This window comes from Cyanistes caeruleus, chromosome 13 (genome assembly GCF_971803275.1).
Source record: "Cyanistes caeruleus chromosome 13, bCyaCae1.hap1.1, whole genome shotgun sequence".
Classification (NCBI taxonomy): Eukaryota; Metazoa; Chordata; class Aves; order Passeriformes; family Paridae; genus Cyanistes; species Cyanistes caeruleus.
This window is the reverse complement of record NC_141713.1, coordinates 7719116-7745347: the sequence shown is the minus strand read 5'-3', so window position 1 is coordinate 7745347 and position 26232 is coordinate 7719116. Positions and strand designations below refer to the sequence as shown.

At 43.3% G+C, this 26232-nt stretch overlaps 1 protein-coding gene across 4 annotated transcripts in view; it reads right to left on the bottom strand.

Moving 5' to 3' along the window:
* ABHD2 (abhydrolase domain containing 2, acylglycerol lipase) overlaps positions 1-25588 on the bottom strand; it is a 37780-nt gene extending 12192 nt beyond the window's left edge. The window contains exons 1-7 of one of the 4 annotated variants that reach the window (XM_086848890.1): positions 25480-25563; positions 24777-24986; positions 15652-15732; positions 14613-14813; positions 4741-4916; positions 3680-3847; positions 1715-1898 (exon numbers count right to left, since the gene is read on the bottom strand). In XM_086848890.1, coding sequence (XP_086705016.1) covers positions 1715-1898; positions 3680-3847; positions 4741-4916; positions 14613-14806 — 722 coding nt within the window. In that variant the 5' untranslated portion in view covers positions 14807-14813; positions 15652-15732; positions 24777-24986; positions 25480-25563. Of the gene's footprint in view, positions 1-1714; positions 1899-3679; positions 3848-4740; positions 4917-14612; positions 14814-15651; positions 15733-16027; positions 16889-24776; positions 24987-25479 lie in introns of those variants that run through there. The other 3 variants (XM_086848892.1, XM_023933888.2, XM_023933889.2) reach the window with 3 other exon arrangements.
* Between the last annotated feature and the right edge of the window lie 644 nt (positions 25589-26232).

Below are 26232 nucleotides of genomic sequence, written 5' to 3'. Positions count from 1 at the left end.
GAGGTTTGCTAGGATATATTTACCCAGCAGGTGGAGGCAAGAGCTCAATAATCCACACAACCCACATGATGAGGGTGCATTAAACTCAGGGGGGAAAAAAACCCAACTGAGTTGTTTTTCCACACAAATATCCAAGTGGAGAATTGTTAATCAGGTTGTCCTTGCCATGCAAGCATAACAGCATTACTCACAACAGCATTTTGGAAATCAGGAATACAATATTGCATAATTGTAGAAGATGAACCAAGTGGAACACAGCCAGATATTATCCCTGCAAACCCTGTCTGATGGTTGCAATTAAGGAGCTGGCTTCAAAAGGATGCTCTGTGCTCTATGCCAGAACCCCAGGACAACTAAGAACATTTTACTTGAAACAAAACAGAACAGCTGTTCCTGTAGCATCTGTTCAGACTTTAAGGGTGTAAACTAGCAGCAGATTATACACTTTTTTAGCAGTAGTCACATCTGACCTCAAAAGGAATTAGATAGCTGGAATATTACATACATATCAAGCTTTTATTCATATCTTAGTGCTTCCAGAAAAGCTTTTTGTTTTTACCTGTAAGAGCCCAATTCAGAAAAGGTGTCTTCAGACTGCTGAATAACTAATTAGTCCCTACAGGCAGAGCATCATCAGCATCAAGAGTTCCAGCTACTCTGACCAGGGCAGTCTGTGAGGCTGAATTCCATAGCAAGCCCCTCAAACACCTGCCACAGTTTCACCATTCATCAGCCCAAAGGATCTTGACTCAAATACCCGAGTCTCAACAGTCTCTTTTGCCTTCTACGTCATCTCATGGCTCAAAACTGCAGGTAAATTCCTGCAGTCAGATACACCTTAGTAACTGTCCACATGTACAAACAGTAAAACTGAAAACAGCAGCTTAGCCAGTTACAGGGTTTTAATCTTCATTACCTGTGCATATATGCCAAGGTCAAAGCACATTAGTTGAGTCCAGTTTTCAAGCAGCACTGCTGTGCCTGGACCCTCCATCAGTACATGCAACTGAAGCCATCACAGCTCCTCAAGTGTCACAGCTTTGGCTTCCAGGTGGGAAGGCATTAATATTTTCAGATTTTAGGGCTGAAATCTGAAATCTGGAATAATTTTCCCCCTCACCTTCCCCACTCCTATAACACAGCTGCAAGCACCTCTCCATCCCCTGATCAGCCCACAGCACTGTTTCAGTGACACACACTAAGAGGGGAGCAGAGACTGACAGAATGTGCTGTGTCTTTCCAGTCTCCCCAGGTAAGAGCTGCCAGATGAAAGTGCACACTGAAGTCAAACAAGCTATTATGAACAACAGGATATTTCTCAGAGTGATGAGACAGTGTAAACTATTGCTTGCAAACCTGGCATCAGCTCAGCAGCTGGTCACGCTGCCCAGCCTGCCTGGTTAATTACACCAGGACTGCACAGGGAATGCCTCCTCTTAGGACACTGTAGCCATGAGACAGCATCACATGCACAGTCCAGAAGCTGCCAGCATGTATCTCACCAGGTACACAAAACCTGTTTGCATTGCTGACAAGTTTACTTCTGCTTACAAGTCAACAAAGCTTCAGCTGCTCCATCAGGAGTGTGCCACCCTACACACTCAGTCTGTCAGACCAGTTCAGTGTAAGAGAAACATCCATCTTCACCCTGCCCTTCCAAAGATCTCCCCACTCCCACAAGAAGAGAGCAGCATGGGGAAGGCTCCAGACCCACCTCAGTGCACTGTACCCCTGGCACAAGCTGACACAGCATAGGACTCGCTCCTGGTTGGCCTGGCTCTCTCCCAGGTATTTGCACACTATGTTTCCACCCAGGCTGAAGCCCACAACAACCAGCTGGGTCTGAGGGTAGGTCTTCTTGATATAATTCACCATGGCACCAAATTCCCAGGTACATCCTAAAAAGAAGAACAAAGTTAAAAAACATCTTCTAATATATTTAAATTCTCACTTGAAGCTTCAGTTGCATGCCTTAAATTCAGCTTTTTACCCTTTCTGACTTTTCAATAGCCTTAAGGTTTTAACAGCTCTGATTCAGATGTGTTCATACATCTGTGCATCCTGTGGAGCTTAGCTCATGCTTAGTTCTGACTTCTGGCTGAGTGTTTCAGCAGGGTTTGGGCACTTCCTTGTGAACACTCTTAATTCATTATCTTCAAGACTACAAATTCTGCATTGCTCTGGTTTTCTCTGGAAGAAGCCAGAGGTCAAAATACTTTAGTGTTAGACCTTTGTGACTTCAGGGCAGCTCAGAAACCCAAAACTAGAAAAGCAACACGTCAAGCTTGATATAGAGGTTGGGATTCAGCGAATCCCAAATTCAGGCTACTTGCTCTTCAACAAGCATGCCTGGAATACAGCAAAGCTAAAAGGGCACTGAGTTATTTGGGTAGGAGGCAGAGTAAAGTCTACTGGACTTGCTGGCACTTAACAAGCAACTCTGCCAAATGATTTACTGTCTTACTCAAAGGAAGTGCTAGGCATTCTTTACCCTTTCCAAGGCTATAAAAGACTCAGAAAGGTATGTCTCAAAAGATACACTACAGAATAACACCCTAGGGTCTAAAGCAAAGCTCCATGAAAGCAAACTCTTTTATCAAAATAGCAAATGCTTTAACAAGTAGAAATTTAATTTTCAAGACATGGTAGTCTTGCAGCCTAGGGCCTCACTACAAATGAGGGTATTTGGTATTCCTGAAGTGTTTCCCAAAGAGGAGTATATTTAATAATTCTAAAACAAGCAACAAAGCATTACAGCCTACTTGCCTGCCAGACTTGGCACCTCGAAGCACTGTACTTCTGTTTTGACAATTTAACTGTGCAAGGTAACTATTCTGTTAGTCCAAAATCTAAGCAGTGGTTTAGCTAACTTTAAAAAACCAAAACCTAACACAAATCTTCTAAACACACAGTTGACAGGGTACCTATAGATACAGTAAAGAGGGAGATGAGGGCTCAAGAGAGCTCAGGAACAAACAGATTAGGTCACAGGCAAAGAGGCCCCATTCTACAAAGGTCACATTACTCACCAAAAGGGCAATTAAGACTAGCTGGAGTCACCCTTCACACAGTTTCAAAGCATTTATTCCTTTTAATTTCTAGGTTAAAAAAGACTTCCTTTTACTCAAGGTGAGACCCATAATCATGGCAGCTAAGCACTACCATTTCTGTAGCTTTACTGTCATACTTCTGAACTGTTGCTGACTTGTGTTACATCCAGGAGCAAGTCCTCACATGTCCCTCCTAAGATATAAGTGTACTTTCTGGATAGGCTGGTAGAAACTCCTCTCAAGTTACATTGTACAAAGCCTCAGAAGTGGCATTTATCCTTCAGGGACAGGTTTGTTTCACATTCCATGAAACTGGCAAATTCAGTATCTCTAAAATCATTTGAACAGGCTCTGGGTTGGCAATAAAGGATTGTTTTCCCAAAGAAAGTTTTCTTACAAAAAACTGCCTCCTTGATGAGAATACATGTGTAAGAGCTGGCAGAAGAGACAAAAGTGAATTTAGTATTAGCTTCCTTTCATCAAAGTTCAGTTTAGTTCTTAAGGAACAGTACAATATTGTTTTACCCCCATTGGGGTACAGCAGTTCTGTTATCCTGAAGGAGGCTGATCAACCCCTACAAGTTTCATGAGCTTGGAAGTAAGTTCCCCAGGTACCACAAAATACCTACCATAAGTGAACATCCGTGGTGAAGTGAGCTCAATGTTTGGCAGGGCTCCCAAGTGATTCAGGACAGCACATCTGTACCCATTTTTCTGGGCATAGTCAACAAAGGTGCGGATATACTGCTTCTCACTGTGGTTAGCAATCCCTGGGCAGATCACCATCGTGACATCCTCTGTGCTCAGAAAGAGAGGGAAGTTAAGTAAATGTCACTTCATGCAAATTAAGAGAGTCAGAAGATTTCCATTTCAGAGCCGTGGGAAACCACCTACCACAAGCAAGCTAGAATTCCTACTAGTCTGCCAAAAATCCTGTATGGGACAGGAGACCAGCAGCTCTAGCACTACAGATGTGAAAAAGTAATTGATGCTATGGGAGATGAACAGTTTTTAACTTCAGGGAAAGCTGTGCAAACAGTTCTCTTCTCCAGGCACTGCCTAGAGACCAAGAGTTCATTCTGCTGTCTGAAGGACATTTTTGATGTTACACATGTTCTGCCTTCTGACAGCCTGCTGTGACTGTTGTGTGTGGAAGCTGTGCAGCCCAGCACTCCAAGCAGACTGGTTATGCTATTTCCCTTCTAGAGCTGGGTGTAATACACATCTTCCAAATGAAGCACAGACATTCTGATCAGCTGACATTAACCATCATCTACTTTGTGGCTAATCTAATGATATTTGATCTGCTGACACTGTTCACTAGTTTAACAAGATATCATTTCATCAACCAAGAAAGTAATTGCTGTAATTCAAGTAAGCACAGTAAATTACATTTAGGATTATCATATGCACTTCAAATTAACTGTAACTCTCATGTGCCAAGCTCCAACATTACGAGCTCTAGCCACTGAATTTTTATCTTATTAGAGAAGCACTGCTCAGATTCTCTTCAGTAAGATAACTGTACTAGCACAGCACTGTACCATGAAGATCTCAATACTGACAGTTTAAAAAAAGAAATCTGCATTTCTCAGGGCCAAATGGGAGCCATGGGCTCTATCCTCATCTGTCCCCCAGAGCACAGAATCAAGGTTAGCAGCTAGATGCAGCCAGCAGCTGTTGGACTGACCTCCAGTGCAGTGCTCAGAGCATGGCTCAAAGAGATCAAAGGTGGCTGTTGCTCCATCTGGCATCGTGAGGTACTTGCGAAGTCCATATGGATGTGGTGATCTCACTCTCCCCATTTTTCCATAAAGAGCTGTCTGGATATGTCCACTCTTTCCCCAGATGAGGGGTGGAATGTACCTGAAAGGCAGTAATTTAATTGCTTACCCCTGCTGTGTTAACGAGCCCTTGAGAACACAAACATTCCCATTACAAATCCCTCACCAGCTCCCAAACATAGTAACAAATATGGAATTGTTTTTGCTCTGACTGAACTGGCAGCAGTGATCTTTGCAGCTTTACACAAGAGTAGAGCCCAAAACACTCAAAGCTGAAAAATCAGCACTGATAGCAGCAGCCAAAACCAAGACATTCCCTATATTGAGATATTAGAGGAACAAATGCTTCTCACTGAATACACAGAGGCCTTGTGCCTTGGTGAGATCAGGAGTGCATGTTGCCAACCAACCAAAGTGACCTCCAGAACTGTACAGTGCTGTAAATCTGTTTTAATTGAAACACTAAAGCCTCCTGGGTTGAGCCACATGAACTTGTGTAAGTACTTGACTGTACAAGCCAGTGGCAGAAACAACAGGATTCACTCAAAGTTCCCAAAAATCGAAAGCCCCAAGACTTGTTAGTTGGGACCACAGAACTGCTTAACTAAGTTAAGCAAAGAGCACAGTACAGGTTGATTTTGCATTTCAGAATTAGGTAAAAACCAGGACAGTGTTAAGAGAACCAGTCAGAACTGATTGAACTCCACTGAATAACAAATCCCTTTCAGTAAGAGGGGTGAGTCTACCAATTACTTATACTTATCAAGGGTATATTAAAGCTATGTGACAAAGCAGATTGTCTCTCTTTTCCTGGCTTACAGGCCCTCAAAAAAGATACATGAGAAACACAGCTATGAGCTGGAAAGCATTAAAGGCTTAGTTATCAGATTTTTTTAGCACAAGCAGAGCTGCAAGTGGTTTAACAGGAAACATACTGTGCCCTAGCACCACCACCATGTGGGCAAGTCACCTGGTCACTCAGGGAAGGAAACTGAGCCAACGCCTTGAAAAAGAGAGTTACATCAGCTCTGAACAGGAAAGCATGCATGATTTATTGTTGAGGAGAACAGCAACCCCAAGGGACACACTTCCAATTAAAGAACTGTGGTCTCTGGTGCACAGAGCAGGGTATCCAGAAGAAGCTTGAGAGCTTCTGACTTCACCTTGGATCCTGAGGGATTAGCAACTCCCTCCCTGTTGCATTGAGGGCTTCCTGCAATTATTCCTTTTGACTTTTAAAGAGCATATGAAGCAGAGATCATGTTCTTCCCTGTTCACAAAAGCTAGGCAGCTCAGGACTCAAATTTACTACTTAAGACCATAATCCACTAGAATGTGACAGAAACCCTACCTTTGTGCTCTGACACTACCTACTCATACAGCTGGACCTTTCCCCATGCCAGCTCTTATGTGTCATATCCGCAACTCCCTCCTCCCCCCCACACTCCTTAAAAAGACTTCCTATCAAATAAAAACTACTTAGGGTTGTTTAGCAAGACAAGAGCAGCACTATGCCCTCTTTCTCCCCCATTCCTATCCCTCATCTGAGGGGGACTTCTTACAGTCAAAGCAACACAACAGTTCACTGTAGTTCCACTCATTTTTGCAAGTGTGCTTCCCGAAGAGATCCAAAACTGATTTCTGGAGAAGCAGACATTGCTTCAATAAAGGCTGCAAACATTGCTAGCTGATGCTCACAGCCCTGTAAATTAGCCCTCAGTGCATTCTGGATTTGATCACTCACCTATAAAGCTTTCAAAGCATCCAGGCAAGGCCAGGAGCAGCACCCCTCTTCTGTCAGCTCAGCATCTGTGCCCTGGGTCTTGCCAGGCACAGCGTACAACTGTGCAGATTCCCAGCAGTGACAGAGGCTGGACAAGCTCATCCTCTGCAATAGCTGCTGGAGGTGGAAAGCAATCAGTGGGTCCATTCTCACAATTCAGGGTAGATATCCATTGGGATATGGCAGTCAAACTAAACCAGGCTGCACAAGAACTACACAGGGTTCTGCTCAAGTCACATACACCCCAGTGCAAGGGTTTTGAACACAACTATTATGCCAGAAAGAAGACACTGCTCTCCTAACATAAGGAAAAACAGCTGGCTTCAACCAAGTCATTTACTGTACCACCAGTTCATATCAGTAGCCATACTCCACACTAGACAGTGCTTGACTGGCTTTTTGTCTTTTTCCTTCCACAGACATCCTTTACAGATAGGTTTGCTAGCACCTTCTCAGGGAAGCTGACAAATACAATCTATAATAAGAATTTTCAGCTCTTTTAGAAGAGACTCAGACATCAACATTGCTACAGGGTTTCTAATCTTGGGTGAGAACAAGCACTGGTAAGTTTTGGTGATTCTGCTTCCATACAGTGCTTTGCAAATCAAAGACTAACCCCAAATCTTACCCTATAGGGCTAACAGCAAAGCAATCTGTCCTGCTACAGCAGCTAAGTTATATAGCTATTACTGATTACTGCTACCATGAAAAAAATCAAAACAAACCAAAAATCAAGGATCTCTGCAAGCACCAGTCCTATCCTCATGTTTAATCTACAGCTCAGTTTCCAGCTATAGGTTACAGCCATCCACTGGAACTGGATGCAGCAGCACATACCACAGGATGTTGCTGGAGATGAAATTATAATAGTCTTCAAAGCCTCACCACTACTGCCAGAGTTTAAAGAAAGGCAAATGATTCCAAGCACACTGCTTCCCACAGACTGCCTCTTTGGGTCACTGATGGTTTCTCTGGGGAAAGAGACCCCCAGACCCACCTCTGCATAACCCAGCTGGAGGTCACCTAAGCACTAATCTGCAATAAATCAAACCTTTATACTGCTTTTCAGGCAAACAGCACATGCAGTTTCCTTGACGTGTTTTTTATTCAAGGCAGGAATCCCTTTTCCACATTTCCCTCAAAACTAAAACTGTGTGAAGCCCTATGGACAAGGGAGCACTCACTGTTGCTCCCTGCAGAATGAGTGTTTGAGCATCCTGTGGACCAAGTAAAATGCTCAGCTTATCTTTTAAGATGCTAACTCCAGTCAGCTGCTTAAGCATCGCTGCCTGCAGCAAAGATGGCTTGTGTTAGTCACTCTGCATGTAACTACATTCTTTTAGATAAACATTCAAAGGCCAAACTTCAGCATGAGTAATGTGCATAGTACTCTGATGCAGAAACTTGTAGCTTTTACCGAGGCATTAAGTACATTTCTGGTTTGCACATAAGTTTTAAAGCAGTTGAAGCTCTAAAATACATGCAAGCGCTCTGGTAGAAATTTGTTACCTCACCAGTCTTTTTGTTTAGGACCATCAGCCTTTAAACAACAGACTTGTGAGGCAAAACACATCCCTTAAGTATCCAGGCTCAGGAGACTGAACACCACACTTTAACAGGCAAAGGGAAAAAAGTTGCCCAGACAGCACAGATCTTGTATTATCAGTGAAAAACTAAACCAGATTAGAATTTACCTTACCAGATAGATGCAAAGCCAAGTAGCTAATAAAAATAATACTTCTGTCTACCAAGACAAGTTGCCAATCTAACCTATGACAAACCCTGTAAAGCCTTTACAGTAAAAGAGTGATTGCTCTCTTTTACTGAATTCAGGTAAAATCTGTTTTCAGGACAAGGTATCCTTATAATCTATAGCAGAATCATTCATATGATCTGCCTGTCACACTATTTCTGTTGACCCTCCATTTTGCCAATGAGCAAAATCTATTTTTGAAATCTTCATGTGACTTTTGTGTCTTTCACTGAGAAAAAAGTCTTCAAGAACTTCTTCCAAGAGCAAGTACTGAACCTAATGGTGCAAGACTGTACAAGACTGAAGGATGGGCCATCTTTTTATACAGGGTTTGTGCAGACTTACAGCTTGCTTTTACTAAATCCATTTGAAGAAGAGGGCATTGAAAGAACTCTTCAGACCTGAAGCTGCATGATACCACACTGGTGAGGGAGAAAACTTGCCAGGAATTGTGCAAAAGCCTTTACCCTCTGAAAGGACACATCAGATCAATTTTATTTAAGCCTATTATGTGAAAAGCAGTTCCAGAGACATTTCTATCCTCGACCCAGCTGAAAAAAAAACCCCCTGACTACCCAGTGCTGATAGCAAGAGCTGGAACAGATTGTTTTGTAGTGAAGTCAACATTCCTCCTGGCTAACAGCTGAAAAAAGATGCTTCTCCAAAACAATCATCCTGCAGACAGAAGAGCATGTACTGAGGGCATTCTTCTTGTGGTTTACCTTATGAAAACGAGTTCAGCAGGATGCAACACAGGGAAACAACCATGCAGACTGTGTACCTAAGCAGTATTTAGTATTTGAGTACTGCCCTTCAGATTTTATGCTAAAATTATAATTACTGCTAAATTTAACCTTGTCTTCCAAACAAGGGTCCTTCACTCAAAAGCAGGTGACTTCCCTCCAGCATTGATAACAAGTAGGAACAAAGAAAGTGTTCAAGGACACAAAAGATTTCCAGCTCCTTCCTGTCTGCTATAAATTGAAGTGGTTCTGAAAAGCAGTGTACTGCAGAGATTATTCCAGCACAGCACAAAGACAGCTCAGTACATATTCCTCAGTGTCCTGTTCCAGAGAGGCTGCTCCCAGATGTACAAAAGCCCAGGAATAAACACCATGTCCATAAGCAGCATCTTCACCGTTTCGCAATAGTGGCTTATGGTGACAGGAGCTGAGCAGTGAACACCAGCCAGGAGGACCTCTTGCCAAGGCCTCCACACAGGGACAAGGACAGCATAACATAACCCAGACAAGAATGTACTGAAAAAAAATCCGAAGGAAAAGTTGTGTTGTACCAAAAATGGAGATTTTTATTTCTATAAACCAAAAATGGCTTCCGAGCTTTCTCCAGACCCAAAGGCTTTTAAATGATTCATTTCCCTGTTTTGAATTGGTCAGTTGTAATAGATAGCAGGCACTCTGAATAAAGATTAATATTTGAAGCAGTTATGTCTTCCAGTAAGCAGCCCTGTAGCTTCCAGTAACAGGACTGTGCAACAGAAGGCAGGCAGGAAAACAGGCCTGTGGATGGTAGTCACTTATTATAGAAGGTCACTTACATGGCCCAGCAAGTACAGAGTTCATCACTCTTAAGTGGCTAAGTGAATTCACAGCCAGTAATATAAATCTGCTCACCAGTGTTGGGGTTTGAGCTCCAAACCTGCATTTCAGCTGTGCAGCACAGCTTCACATCTTGAGAGGTGGCTGCCCACAGTGCTCAAGAACAAGACAATTCCCAGGTTTTCCCAAAAAATTTTCCTAGTGTGTTAATATTTAAAACAATTCCAGCATGTGATTGTAGATTAAGTTTAGTGGCTTTCAGGCAGTAGATTATCATTTTAGAGCACATACATAATCCAGTATGCAGGAATTTAGGAAAGCAGCAGCTGTATAAGCAGCTCACACAAAGCACATAAAAACTGTGCTATTTTTATTAGCAGGCATCAGCATTCAGGTCCTCAAAGATGTGAAGTGGAAGTTCAGCAACAGGCTTATTTCTGGAGCATTGCTTCATTTCATCTGAGAAGATCAACACTTTAAACATTAACTCTTGCATGGCCTTTATGTGCTATAGCACACTGGAGACCAATGGTGAGAAAACAGAGCCTACCACTTGTCAGGGCATTCTAAGAACTTTGCCTGCACTACAACAGGTAAGAGATTATTTTTCCCCTTTACAGAGCAGTTTGGAGGTATTTAAAGAATGCTTTACAAAAATCAAACTTTGTTTGAGCCTAGTCCTTTATTTGATGCTAGGGAATGCCAACTGAATTTCAATCAAGGAAACTCAAAAGTCTGCAGGGTTCAACCCTTGACCCCAAACATGTAGAAAGCAGCTTTTCCTGCATCAGCTCAGCTAGACTGCTCAATGTGATGAGGACACCACAAAAAAAAATTGCAAGAAAAAAAATTAAGCAAGTTATGAAGCTTCCACATTCCCCGAATCTCAAAAAAGGAGACAAATGGAGAAGTGTTTGTTTGCTGCCCACAGTACCTGTATGAAGTCAGAACTATTTAAAAGTACAGACTGGCTTCCTTGCCTAAAGCACCTCCTTCACCATTTAAGCTTTTATTTAGTAAAGCACCCATCACACCCCTCCTCCCCCCCACCAGTGACTACAAGAAGTATTTTAGTCAAAACAAGGCATGAGGATTTACAGCACTTAGATTCCTCCTTGCTGATAAGAGCTGGAGAACACAAAGCTGCTGCCAATGCCACAGCACCCAGCAAAAACTCAGACCCCCCGAGGCTGCTTCTCTGCAAGGTCAATGCTTCAACTTACCAACAGGGAGCTGCCACTCTCCTCTACCTCTCAGCATGTTCACCTGCCAAAGCTTCAGGGGTAACACTGTTCTTCTAGTTTATTATTCTCCTGGAAGTGTTCCTCCCAGAGTAAAACACCTAGGAGTTGACAGGGATCAAACACTGCTTGCTATTAGGGGGAAGAAAAGAACACTGAAAAGCTTGAAGACAGCTTTTCTGACTACTCATCTCCTTGCATCTAAGAGAAAAGCAGTGACAGTGAAAAAGTCTTTGGGTATCAGGCAGCCTGCTCACCCAGCATAGGTTGGTGTGCAAACAAAGGATAAGAAGGATCTAGGCTGGATCTTTGACAGTGTCTACTAACAGGCTTGACAGTCATTTGCCTCAGTCTTTGAGGAGCTTGCCTTTACCGATGATAAAAAGTGTGCAGACAGCAAGGATAATTATTTTCTACATGGAAGACACGTGCCACATCTCTACAGAAATAAAGACACACATACTTTGTTAGAATAAACTGTAAACAGCCCAAAAATGTCTAGCCTAGTACAGCAAGAACTGGCCAAATTTACCCTCATGAATCAAAAAGCCAGCACTGCATTTCTACAGAAATAAGAGCAAATGAAGGACTTTCTGTACCCTGTTGAAAGACAGGAAAAGGACACAGCTGCCACCAGCAGTTAGGCCCAAGAGCTCAAGGGCACCAATAGCTGTGCTGAATTGAAGAGCTTCCATACGAGAAGCAGCAATTTCAAAAGAAAAGGGTCTGATTATGCTACTCCACTTGGTAAGCCAAAGTACAGGGTCAGAGGAATGGAAAAAAGGGGTAACAGAACATGAGCTCTAGGAAGACAGATTCTCTTGCTTCCCCATGTTTGGTAGATATGTAGGAAGTTTCTGGCAGTTTACAGAACTGTAAAAACCAGTACTAACATCCACAAGTACAAGGTACCTGGCACACAGCCATCCCAGACAGTTTTACAATTCAAAGTTCTTCAATTATTCATCCACCACCACTTGGCTTACTGAATGATAACCACAGTTACAACACACTGAATTAGACCAGAGGTGAGGATTGTGTCATAAAGGGAAAATAAAGTCCAAAAGTATTTATTCTAAGAATTTTTAAACACCTGCACAGATAGCAGAAACAAGCCAGGTTATTCTTTCTCCCTGCCAGCCTGTTTTTCACAGCAGTGCCCTCACCCCTTCCTTCTTTAAGCAGGAGCTGAACAAACCAGGTCTGAAAGCCAGTTCACAGCTGTGAACATTCCTCTGCACAGAAGAATTAGTCTTATAACAGATCTGACAACAAACCCAGTACTAATATAACAGAAGGGATTGCTGGGCTACTTATTTTGCTTTCATGGTAGAATCTGAAAAGAGCTGCTTAATCAGCTTTCCTAACACTCTGAATAATTAGCAAGTAATCAAAGCCTTGCAAGATTTTTCAGTGGAGTATGGCACAAGCTGTTTTCACATAGCTTTTTCCTAATTATCCTACAAACTGTTTCATGCATAATTGCAGGAATTTAAATACATTTGTTCCCCTTTAGTCTCCAGGTGACTTTCATGCCTAAAGACAGGATTTCTTTGATTTTTTTTTAATTTCTATATTGAAAAAAGTCTGTGATAACATCACTAAAATAGTAAAAAGAAATAATCACATATACATCTTAGAGCTGTCCTTCCTGTAAACTCTTTCAATTCCCAACAGCAATTATATTCCCAATAGTCCTGTCTCCCTGAACAGAGATACAGAGTTAGGAGAACTGAACATCTATCTACTGATACATTTTGTTCTGGTTTGTTTCAGCTGAGTTTGCTTCCTTTGGTCATGGAAGTCCTTCAGACAATATTCTGCCCAAGAGGCAGGTATTGGGGATGACTGCTACAGTCTTCAGAGAAGCTTGCAAGCCTGAGCTCAGCTGATCCAGAGGAAGCAAACAAACCAAACTTGCACACTATTAACACAATACCAGGGCTCTGCAAGCAGCTCATCACTCTTGCAATTAATGCACAACAGATGTCTAAATACTGCTGGACATGTTTTACATTTTCACTCTTTTGGAATGCTTTGCTCTCCAACTGAAAGTCAAAGACATGGCCCTAATACAGCAGTACTAGGAGCCTGTGCTGTGAGAACAGAGCTGAAATAGCAGGAAAATGGACTCTAAATTAGCTTACAATCCATTTCCAAAGACTAGCCTGATACCAATACGCCTTCAAGGCTGGTAATCAGCACAGCTTCCATGCTTGCTCCTTCAGTGACTAGGGAGATGCCATACTGGAGTGCAACACTGGGGTGGCAAGTATCTGAAGTCCCAAGTAATGCAAACCACCTCAACACTTTTTTTAGGAAAGGAATTGCTTTGCAGTTAAGGCAGTGAACATAATCAAGAATCCAAACACATTTATGTTACCACCAACCTGGAGTGCATCACAGAAGCCTCTCTGGGTTTCAATTTAAACAGAAAATGCTTTGTTTCCTCTAAAAGTTTACAGACCCCATGGCCTAACATCTTATATCTTATGTAATCAAGGCACCTAACACAGCACTGCTAAAAGCCTCTCATCTCCCCTAAAATGACTATCCTTAAATCAGCTTGACTTTTGAGATCCAAAAGGAAAGTTCATGCAGCTGCACTCAGCACTTACTATATAATTGATGTACTTAGAGCTTCTAAATAGGACTTGCAAGTTTTCAAAGTGATTGCAGAAGAGAAATACTGTAATCAAAGTCCTTGTCCCTCCAAAGCCTCATGAAATTGTACTAAATGCTAGCTATTATTGGAGAATGTTCTTGGTGAAGCTAAGGGCAGCTGCACTGATTCTGGAGGTCTTGGAATGGAAGATCAGGGATCAGCCTGCTCAAATACACAGCTGACACAAGGTCAATCTGAAAGTGTATTCAACAGGCTCAGAGCTGGCCTCTATGTCATTACTTTATTAAACTAGTTAGGATGTGCTCCACCAGTAATAAATTTCATTAGTTTTCAATCAACTTGAAGTACTTCAGATAAGAGCAGGCACTTTAAAACTAATAGCCAACCCTGTGTTCATTATAAGGGCACTGACACACCATGGAAATGTTTCCTTCCTGTGAGCCCCAACAGATTCCTTCTCTAATAAAAGGGAGTACAAGAACATGAACAAGTGCTGACTGCATCCATCCCTCCCCCATTTCCACAGACAGTGGGCTATTGGTGCTGTTATAGTATAATATCAGCATACAGCTTCTATAACGATGGACAGTGATGACTTTTTCTATACATCTATAGAAAATGCCACACAACAAGGCTTGGTCATAAATCCAAGTACCCAAGACAATAAAGAAATGCTTGACTTAGAAGATTTATTTTAGTAAGAGTATACCCTGACATTCATTTGAAACCAAGCCTATGAAACATATGAGGAAGAATAGGTAAGTGCAGCTGTTCTTCCTGTAATACAGGTCAGCATGGGAGAATTATACTACTTACTCTTTGGTCAAAAGTGGGCAGGATTTGAGTAGAAAGCGAGCCAAAGCAGAGTCCTGGTACATGAGTTCAGGAGGGGCAGTCGGGCTTTTTAAATTCAAGCATCGAACAATAACATACAGAACAGCAGCAACTGCAGCTAGCTTCACCCCATCAAACACTGCTGGCAGCTCAGAGGTTTCCAACATTGTATTCATTTTCAGCCTGGAGATAAAAAACGTCATTAAAGCTCTTAGAAATACAGTGCTGGATATGATTATCAACTGTCATGTTAAATACACATTTGTGCTAACCAACTAAATTTGTCAGTCAACACTGCCAGGAAATCCTAGCATCCCAACTCAGACTAGCAACTTTTAAGCTGGAAGAAAATTTAGCTGGTATTGTTCTAAACACCCTGACCAACTGGAAAAAAACTGGATGATCAGCTGTGGAAGAGATTTATTCCTAATCAGTGCTGCCCTAGAATTGCACCAGTGTCTCAGGTGTCAGCCCCTGCTCTGCAGCCAGTCAATACATGCAGGATCTTGGCCAAGACTACCCAGGTCAAACAGAAGCTGGGTGAAAAGCCAGGCTATAAAAGCACCTTGGCAGCTTTGGACAAGTGTTCCTCCACAGGTGTACAAGCCAGACTTGAAAAGCAGCACCTGAAAGAACTATTATGTTAGCTCCTCATCCTGAGTCTTGTAGATCCATGAGAACACTGGTACTAAATCCTGCCTGCACTTAAGATGGTCACTTTATGTATTGGCATTTTCAGCATTTCTTTATTCACTGCAGTTCTGCAGCTGAAGAACTAGATAAATAATTGTAATTAACAATAATTAACTACTCTTTCAAGGGCTTTAGAGTAAAGAAGCAATGAAATCTAAAAAATATATCCTTCCAGCTTGAAATCAAATTCTTAAACTGATCCAGCTTATTTTGAACATACAGGTCAAACAGCTGGCTCCATTTATTTTTGAAGGGACAGGTTTTTCCCTGGGTCTTTCCTAAGTCACATGGGTAACCCACGTAAGATAAGTGACAAGCCAAGCCTTACCAATTTCAATTTTCTTCAAGCTAGAAAAAATTGCCAGTCCTCAGCAGACTTGTCACCGGTCCACGTGTTGCCAGAGCTACCCTGTGGGTGGGGAGGGAAAGCAAATTGATTATTAGTGATAAAGCTGCATTTCTCAGCTGGAAAGGATGAACACAAATTCATACAAAGGTCCCATCAAAGACATGGCAAGCTATTTGTGTAGTCAATCATAACCAACTCTGATCCATCTGCATCAGAAATCTGTTGCCAGTGAACATATTCCAGACTGGATCATTTGCCTACAGCATATTAACTCATCTGCAGTAGGCAAATGCAACTTCGTAAGCAGAGACTTCATCTAAGCAAGACAATGAGACATTGTACTCAGAAAACTTACCCAAATCTCCTCCTATTTAAAGGACTAGGCTCTGCAGGATACTCTTCTCAACTTTGCAGTATCTACTATGTTACTGAAGTGTGAAGCCAGGCTGAAAGAAGTTTCCTGCGACTTTTATTAAGGCTTAGGATGGAAGCTTGTAAACAGTCTCTGCTTGTTCCCACTTCCTTTTTGAGATGTTACAACATATCACACTTCAACACCGTGGGAGCCACAGGAAGCTCAGACACAGCCACCTAATTAATACAAGGGCACATGCAAGAAGGCTTCTTAAAAGAATTTGATGCTGCCAATAAAAGCTTTCAGCCTGTGACCATAAAAGTGTAAGCAATACTTGCTATTAGAACTATCATTCCACAGGCACAACAAATCGATGGGGACTCAGAGCTTCCAGGAAAAGCTCCAGAACTGTCTGCTCTCTACCACAGCTGCTGCCTCCAAATGGAAAACATGCTATCAGGACAGACCATACCAAAGTCTTACTCTCCTTTATAGCAGGAGTAAAGAGTCTCAGAAGTACTTTCTGTACTCTGTGTAGCTACACCAAAACCCCTCGGAAGAAAACACACATGACATCAGCTACTGACTAATAGCATGGTAGAAAGCTGCAAGTTTCTGCCACCACAGCCATCTGCATAGCAGAACAGAGCGAGGGAAGCGGAGACATTTAATCTTGGACAGCTCTTCAGCTTCTGTTTTCCAATTCTGAGCTTCACAGGAGAAGGGAAAGGAAAAAGCCTTCTATTCTTCTACTCAGAAGATTGCATGGGCATCATGAGAGGAGTTCAAGAACAACATTTAGGTGCAGAATGCTGTTTCACATCTCTGCTTGGTAAGCTTCTACCAGCACTACCATCAATTCTGTAGGAGACAACAGGCAAACTACAGCAATGGCTTCACCAGGGAAGGCACGACTGGCTGAAGAACAGACCAGCTTCCTGAACTCAAGGACAATCAGGTGCTCAAGCAAATCTCCCTCAGAACAAACTCCCAGAAGTTCTGTTGACATCTTCCCATCATTGTTTTATTCAGAAAATTGAGACACTAACACCCAAGACCATCCTGACACCTGGATTTTAAGCTAGTTTGCTGCTTACAGCTTTCACCTTAGTGAATTTTTTAAAATAAAACTGAGCACAATTAGTCATTAGGATTTTGTACTAGTGACTCGGTATAATTGATCCAACTAAGCCCTATCTCCCTGAGAATGTTCTCTCCCCTGTAATTCTCAGATTACAAACACACCACATCTTTTCTGATACTTTTATGTCTCATGTTAGCCTGTCACTCCCTTAAAACAACATACCAGCTTGCCACTACTTTCAGCTGAAAAATCAGCTGTTGGTAGGCAGGATTATGATTTGACACTTATGAACTAGTATTTTCCATTTTAGACAGTCTAAAACACACATTCACAGAACTTACGCACCTCAAACATGTGTTAGAGGTTCATGTATTTGTCAAAATCTTTACCCAAAAGCTCAGATCAGCCTGTAGGTGTAACACAAAGCTGGCACTACTTCAATTGCACAGCTTTCTGCAGTGGTTATTTAAGCAGTGGATCTAGTCCATGAATACTCCATGCCCTGTGGATTCAGCTGTGTCACTTGAGGCACTTGCTCTAAAGTCTGGTATTTCTGAAGACCTAAACTGACCTGTCTCAGCCAGGGCAGATTTGCAAGGGCTGAGTCAAAGCACTCAGCTCTAAAATTTTAAGGGTTTAGCTTACTAAAATGGATTTGAGCTTTGCCTCTAATCACATAGGACAAATGTCTCCCTATTTAACCAGCTGGGATGAGGTCACCTTGCTGCTGTTTTGTTAAACCCTTTTTGCATTGACTCAAACTTGTCTGTTTAAAATAAAAAAAATAGATAACCACAGGTTTGAGCCAGACAAATTTTAATCTAGAATCTCCTCTAACTGGGTCAGCATTAATCTAAACAGACAAACATTTGGCTTTTTCCATATACAAAACACTGGATTCACTTCCAGCAGGCTAGGCAAAATTATCAAAAAGCATACGACTGGAAGCAGTCAAACCTTTCCAACCACCAAAGCATCTGAGGTCCACATTGGGGAACCCAAAGAAGTTGAAGGTCCTGGTCCCAAGGATGCTCTTTTGAACCATCTTAATTGCACAATTCTTTTTTTAAAATCACTTACAGGCATAACAGCCCCAAAGACTGGCAATGTTGTTAAGTCCCAATTCTAACTGAGAGATAGCTTTAAAATCAATCACTGGAAGGCAAGTGCTGGATTTGTAGTCTTTTCATTTGCCCTTTTATCACAAAAAGCTGAAAATCATGTTACAGGAAACACTTCAGCACTACTGTTAACAGAGTGCACTTCATCTGTGCAAGTATAACAAGGAAAAAATCCCAATCTCACCCTTTCCAGACAGAAACAGACAAGTACAACAAAAGGCAGTAGAGCTACAGCAAATTCTTTGTGTAGCCTTTCAAAAACACTGTTTTTTTGGGATAGCCATTATCAAAATATTTACTTGCACAGTAAGTGAATTCACAACTATCAACAAATCCAAGACCTGAACACATTTCAGTTCCAGATTTCCTGTGGAGAGGAAACTTCCAGGGACAGACATCACTGTGACTCAACAGGCCACGCACAGGATTTGGTAGCTACCAAGCTTTACAGCTCCTCCACCCACAGAAGCAGAGTCTGACTCTTCACACTGGAAAGCCAAAATTAAAAAAGCAAAGATATTAAAGGAAGCTTTTCCCACAGGATCCTCCCTCCTCAGGCCTTTTAACAAGCCATTCAAAGCCTGGCAGACTCATTTATTTCACTGAAGCATTAGAAATGCTTTAGGCTAATGCAAGGATGCAGCTACAAGGAACACAAAGAGCAAAGGTCTCTTTGAAAGGGGCTCCACTAAGGAGATATTCTATTCTCCATTACATGGACTGAAGAATCTTGAAAAAAACGACATTTCCAGAAAGGGCAGCTTGGTACAAAAGCCTCATGGATGCCTCCCCATCCTGCACCATTCTGGCTCACTGATGCTCTCAGAGCTCAGCTAGACACCAAAACACTGGAAAAACACCTGGCCAGCAGTGAGAGTCTTTAAAAACTCCCTTTCTTATTCAGTTACAGCTTAACAAGCTGAGTAATACTCTTACCCACTAGGACTCAAAAGAGCCAAAGAGGCTCTGACAGATTTAAGCAGGCAGACTTTAACTAACATATCAGACATTTCTCAGACTGGTTTCATATATTTTAGTGTCTGCTTGGGAATAAAATTCTGAAAGCAACTGTATCAGACATGAAGAAAGCAAATCCACCCTACTTTAAATAGCTGTGCCTAGGCAGACTGGGGTCAAAAGTAAGTTGGGTTTTTTTTCCCACCTTTTTAAGGAGGGAGGCTGAAGTTAGTTCTTTATGGAACATTTCCAGGAAATTATTCATCTTTAATATCAGCCAAAGCTAATAACTTTTCTGTAAGATATACTGCAAAACCAGAAGGTACAGGCTGTCGCTACCCGGTAAGTATTTAAAACCACATCATGGGGAAAGGAACTTTATTAAGGAAAGGGTAAAATGTCAGAGCACTGCATAGTTTTTTAAACAAAGACAAGTTTTATGCCAGCATATTACCCAAATGTCACTCCAGGAAGTGCATGGAAGTGTCCCACTGCTGAGCTTTCAATAGTTTAGATGCAGAGGATGATGTTTAGAGACCATCCAGATGAAGATGAATATCCTTGAGAAAGGCTCTGAAATGTGTCCTAATGGGAAAGGCTGCCAGACTAAGCACTGAAGGACAAGCTACACAACTACAGATCCTGTGTAAGAGGACTCAAAGAACACCTCAAGCTTTATTGTACAGTTTCATATCCTGTCTTTTGCCCAGCACTTGTATTAAGAATGTCTTTGTTTTTATGGCAAAGTGTTAACTCTAAACTGCTTTGTTCCCTGAAAATTACACAGGCAAGTATTTTAGGGCCACACCAATACTATGCCTCATCAGCTTAAGCACATAAACCAAGTCATAACACCACTTATCTCGAGACTGGCATCTAACCAGCCCAAGCTCACCCAGTGCAGAGCCTCCCATTACCTTCAGTGTGGCTCAGAGAGCACGTCAGAAGCAAATGCTGAGATCTTGATGCATCACTCAGTACTTCTGGCCATTTAAAAGAGTCAGCTAAGTCTCAGGCCTCAAAGCACAGAGGGTATAATTAAGAATTAGCTGAGTACTTAAGGCACTTAAGTTTAGGGTTAGATGTGGCAATGAGAGATAAAATGCAGTCCTCAGGAGTTTGGCAAAGCCCACCATGGGTTTGTCGTCCAATATATGACAAATTTTATTTCCAAATAAAGAGGGCACACTGACACACCCCATCACAAGGCTGATTAAAAGAACACTATTTGGACAGCCTATTGAAGTCCTCAGTGTAAATCCCTCTCTGTGCCAGGGCCATACCCAGGCCAGGATTTGGCTGGTTGGCAAGTACAGAAACCAGTAAGCACAGAAACTAGCAAGTATTGTTTACACTCTGTTCCAAAAAAATTTCTTGGCTGGTGCCTTCACTGGAGCTTGACCTTTTCATCAGTTACAATACTTGCCTCATACTAAATTTAGAGGTACTGGGAGGTTATGGGGATAAAGTTCATAGCACATGGAACCATCAGCACAGTCAGAAAGACAGGTGGCCTTGAACTACAACTTTTTACCTTGCCCTTGAGGGGTTCTACATCTTCAGAGCAGAAATCAAGCATCTCAGAGGGCTGTGGGTGTACATCCCAAGGCAGGCTGCTTAGAAATGCACCCAAGAATAAATCTATAGCCAAGAGGGCCAAAGGTTTTTCAGCACTCTCACTTCTCCAAGAAGGTTAATTTACAGTCAAATGAGCCTTGATTTTCACTTCCTTCTAACTATAGGAACTGCTTTTGTTTCCCTACAATATCATTTTAACTGATTAGAGATAGTTCTGCTTCAGGACAGGCAGCTTTTATACATTACCTAAGGTTGCTATGAAGAGTCCTTGTTACATCACCTTATCCTGGTTCCTGATTATGTCAAATGGATTGAAAACCTCTGAATTAGCTTTTATTGCACACACCTCATGAACATGATTAAACCAAGACAGGATCAGACTCTGACTTCAGAGAAATCAATTAATTGCAGTAATCAAATAACACAAGCCTCTCTTTTAAGATAAGGTGCAGAGACTCAGACTGTCTCCCTAAACACCACCTTATGTAACTACAGGGCAAAGCTTCAGGTCCTTGTAGAAGAGGTCAAGATAACTTTTAGGTACAGAGAGAAATGTTGGGTAACACCTTTCCACAGTCTTACAGCATTAGCAGGTGTCCCTTGCCTACCACATAACTGTGTCAGGGAGCAGCATTAAGCTCAGGGCAAGAAATGGAGTAAACAGACTGCAGAGAAGCCAACAAACCATGCTCAGTAGTTGAGGGAATGCTGTTGGACTCAAGCCACAGAGAGCTAAGTGAGCTAATAAAAACTGCATTATAGACCAATCCCCCTCAAGGAAGTCTGCTCTATTCCTTCATTATATTTTGAAGCATCACATTGTTAAAGCCTCATTTATCCTCTGACTCCAACTCCTCCATTCCCACACTGCCACATAGCTCAGCTGAACATACTGGAGGGACAGCTCAAAATCCAAGGACATCACAGATGTCTTGCTCAGCTAGAGGGTTGAGCGAGGAATATGCTCCACACACAGCAGGGAAAGCCCACCTATAACATAACACAGGTAAGAACTTTATTTGAGAACAGTGCAGTTGAAGCAGCCTGAAAACACCTATACTGAACACGATGAAAAGCTGAGGTGCCATTTCTCTGAGGTCTTTTAACACCTTGCTTACTTTGTTCTCCTGATGAGCAGCTCCTCTCCACAGGGGAGCAGAAGATTTGCAGAGTCATTCTCTCACAGTCTGTCCATGACAGATAGAAGGCTCACACTAGAGAAGTAACGTAATTCACACAAATACATTGAAAATGAAGCAAAAACGTTTCAGGGCAGAAGAACTACACACAAAAAGACAGGGGCTGACCAACACCCAGCTACCACCACTGATGGATACTCAGGTCCTCCCAGACTGCAACTAAAAGAGAGGTTTTGGAGCACTACAGCAGTCACCAGCAAGTCAACGTGCAAAGAGCTATATTGCCCTCTCTCCTGCTGAATCAGAGTGACAGACTAGGGGTATTACAGGCTCATGTTTTAGGACATTTTGTCCTTACCTCTTACTAGGAGGCTCACTGTAAATGACTGTGCATGTGCTTATTTCACTCAGCACAACCCCTCATATTCACATATGCTCAACCAACACTTCACAGAACTGGGTGTTCCAGATAAGGGAAAGCCAGGCTTGAACCCTCTCTGCACACGCTTTTTGGAACCTGCAGCTCTATACAAAAGCATCTTTGAGGATGCTTTGAGGTAAGTTTAGAAGCAGGACAAGCTACTCAACAGTGAGCCTCTCAGCAGCAGTCAGTCACTTATTCCTTCTTATGAGGAACCTGTACTACACTTTTTGAGTACTCGATGCCCTGAATAGGGTTGTAGCTCAGTTATTTGCAAATAAGACATGAGACATTTCAGAAAAGTTTGGTGTTTGCAAGGCCTCAACCCATATTCACAGAGAAGCTGTCAATGTAATTTTAGTCAGACTGAACCCATGATAAGGAGAAATGAAAGCATTTCTCAACAGCAGAGAGTAATAGACAACTGCACTTCTGAATCAGTCTAGAGATACAGATAAATCTGTTTGCTCTCTGCCAAGTCTGGCACTGCCTTCCACTGCCACTACCTCCAAGAGTTCAGGCACAATGACGTTTCAAGCACCTGGTTTGTACTGAACTGCTTTGCAAAGCATTTTCAATTACTACTGCCCGATACTGGCAGAGTAAGGCTGGCAGTCAGAGACAATCTTTAGTGTTAAGTCAACATAGAGGTGAAGGAAAGACAAACCCTTGGGTGTAGAAGCCTTCCTAGAGCCAGAAAAGGCTGATAGCTGCCCCACAGGGTACCCATCACTGCCACCCATATATTGCTGGGCAAGTGGGACTTTGCTTTCCACAAGGGCAGTGTGCCCTTGCACACTGAAATTAAATCAATTGAAATTGAATCAATCAGCTGAGTTTGATCGGATATTTAACTGCATATAAGCTTAAACTTTGCAAGCTAAATGGGCAGAAGAAGGGCAAATACTTGTACAGGAGATAATTGATCTATGGCACATTAAGAACAGCAATTCAGAACTGTAACACATCATGAAACACACTCTTCCAGAGAAACTCAGAAGCATAGATGAAGACTCCAGAGTACTAATAAACTATGATAATTCAGGCTTTTGCTGAAAAGTCCAAGTGACCAGTTTCAGGCTGATCTTTGCACCTTTCAGTAGTAATTAATAGCACCCAAGAACCCAGCACTCACACTCCTACCAGAGACTGAAAAATCCTGTTTTTGGCTAGCTTAATCCAACTTCAGGTACTGCCAGAGCAGGCTGTGTGAAAGTCTGGATGAAGAGGCAAGAATTATGGAAAAATAAACATAACAGTGTAAATCCACTAGGACCCAGGCATTTCACTGCTCTAAAGCAACTATCTCCTATCTTACACCAAATCCTATCTGGAGTAGAGCTGGAACTTCGTAGACTCAGAAAACGTCTTCATGTGCCTGTGTCAAGGTCAAAGGGTTTTATTTGGCGATCTTTCCTTCCCAGTGCCACATCCCAGAAAAACTTTTTCAATGTGTTAATCTCTGAGTTTTCACATGACAAGTTTAATAAAGCAGCTTTATGAAGCACTAAGAGATTAAGCTGCTATTCACTCCCTGAATAGAGAAATACAGCTTTTACAGGAAGAGTAGAATAAGTTAATTTTTAAATTTAACTTCTTCAGAAGGAGTTCTGCAAGATAGAAGGTTTTATCCACAACATCCACATCTTTTCCACACCTAAAAAAGACAGTCTGGCACAATTGTAGGTCAGCCTCATCTTTTGTGCAGCTAATTCACTCAATAACACAGAGGACCTTCCATGCAAAAGCAACTATTTTAAAGAGTAAGCCAGGAGACTGAAAGAACTCAAACATTAGCTTTTATTTCTCTTTGCATATCCTTCCTATTCTTACTCCTGACTTTGAGACCAAAATAAATGATAACTAGAATAAGAAGAATGGCTGCATGTCTACTGATGTAAGAAGAGATAAGAGAAGCTATTGAAACTTCTCTTGTGATATGAGAACCAAGTAAGCACCTCAGAGAAAAGGTGACACATGAAAGATAAGACAGCTACCCCAGACTACTTGTCAATAACAAGCCTCCCTGCCCAGGAAATACTCATTATCTAAGAATGCCTAAAAATGAGATACCACAAATGCAAACAACTGAACTGAGTGTTCTGTGGACACCATATCAGCAGGGACTAGAATATGTCAACCTAAGCAATATTATGAACATTGCTGAGCATGATAATAATTGATAAATAAGGCATGTAAGATGAACACACTGTAGCTGACTAATAAGCCAGGAACATTTGTCACAGAAGGACACACCAGTGCTGTGAAAGCCAAAAAGCAATCTAAGATGCTGTCAGGAATCTTTAGTACTTGCCAGACCAGTGACAATTGTTCATCAACAATGAGAGGAAGCTGCTATGAATTCTCTGAGGGAACATACATGAGAATGCAAGTACAGAATGCAATCCCTCCAGTCGTAACTGCATGAATAAAGTCGCTCCTGACATACCTCTGCAAACAAGTTAGCATCAGGTGAGAGATCTCAGCAGCTGTAACTCCTCAATTGTGACAGATACATCAACACATCCTGTGCTGGAGGAGAGCCACAAGTTACACCTGAAGGTGCAGGATGGAGCAGAGTCCCATGACACAGGGGTAACAAGCAGGTGACAAAAGGGAGTCTGAAGCTAATGCACGATGCTCGTAGCAGGGTCAGGACCTTGAATGGTGAGCACCAGCCTCGTTTAGCGGAAGCATTATGACAGGAGGGCACAATCCCCCTGGTTCTCCTTCAAGCAAGGACCATTCTCTGTTTCGCACACAGCAGCCCATCGCATCCCACCTCGGCCTTCCCTCCCTGCGAGCACAGGGAAGTGCTGCTCCCACCCCAGCTCTTGCCATGCACAGCCTCGCACCCCCGGAGAGCGAAAGTGGAAGCACCGCCACCTCCCCGAGCTTCCAACGTCGGGGAGAACCGCGAAGGGACCGGACACTGACCGCCACAGCCCCAGGGAGAGACATCCCCATCTCCCCCTCGGGTAACAAACACGCGGGGACGGGCGTGCGGACAGTGCACGGCAGGACGGCGCCTGGGCAGGGACAGACCCGGCCGCGGGGCAGCCCCCAGGCCTGGTGAGAGGAACGGGAACGAGGCCCGACCATCCTCCGAGTCCTGCGGGAAGGGGCTCCCGGGCGCCCCCACATCACCTCACCTGCAGCCCCGGCCGGGCGCGAAGCCCCCGACAGCTCCCACCGCCGCTCCCGCCCGTCTGCCGCGGCCCCGCCGCCCGCTGCCCTTTAGCGGCCGCCCTCGCCCGCCCATTGGCCACCGCCGCGCCGCTTCCGCCCAGGCCCGCGCGTCCATTGGTCAGAAGGCGAGCTGGGGACGGGCGCTCCATCACTGACGCGCGGGTGCCATTGGCTGGAGGAGGAGCAGGGCGCGGGACCCGCGGTTCCAATGGCTCGGGCACCTGTCGGTCAGGCGGAGGACGGTGGTTGGTGGCGGCGGGCTGGGGGCGGGGCTGCCGGCGGGGACCGCGGTGCCGCGGCCATGACAGAGCGGGGCCCGGGGGCGCGGCGGGTGTGAGGGCGGGGGGCGGCCGCTGCCGCCTCAGCTGCATTTTCAGGCCGCCGCTTCCTGCCACCAGAACCATGGCCCGTGACGTGCGGGATGCAGCCTGGGGAGCGGCTCCGGCTGAGGGACACGGTTGCTCCTCAGTGACATGGAGCTCCGTGGTCTTAAGGACCAGAAATCCCTCTAGTCTGCCGATAAGCCATGTGGTGTACCGGTGCTCGGTGCTGGTTACATAATACTGCATCTCTTAGAAACAGTATTTTCGAGCCTTAAAAATGATGGCTGTGCCCTCGGGGCGCTGGGTTTGTTTATCATGGGCCCACAGGCCAGCTCTGTGTGGCAAACCCTGGGGCCACCCTTGGACTGTGCCAGCATCACTGAAGGGTCATCC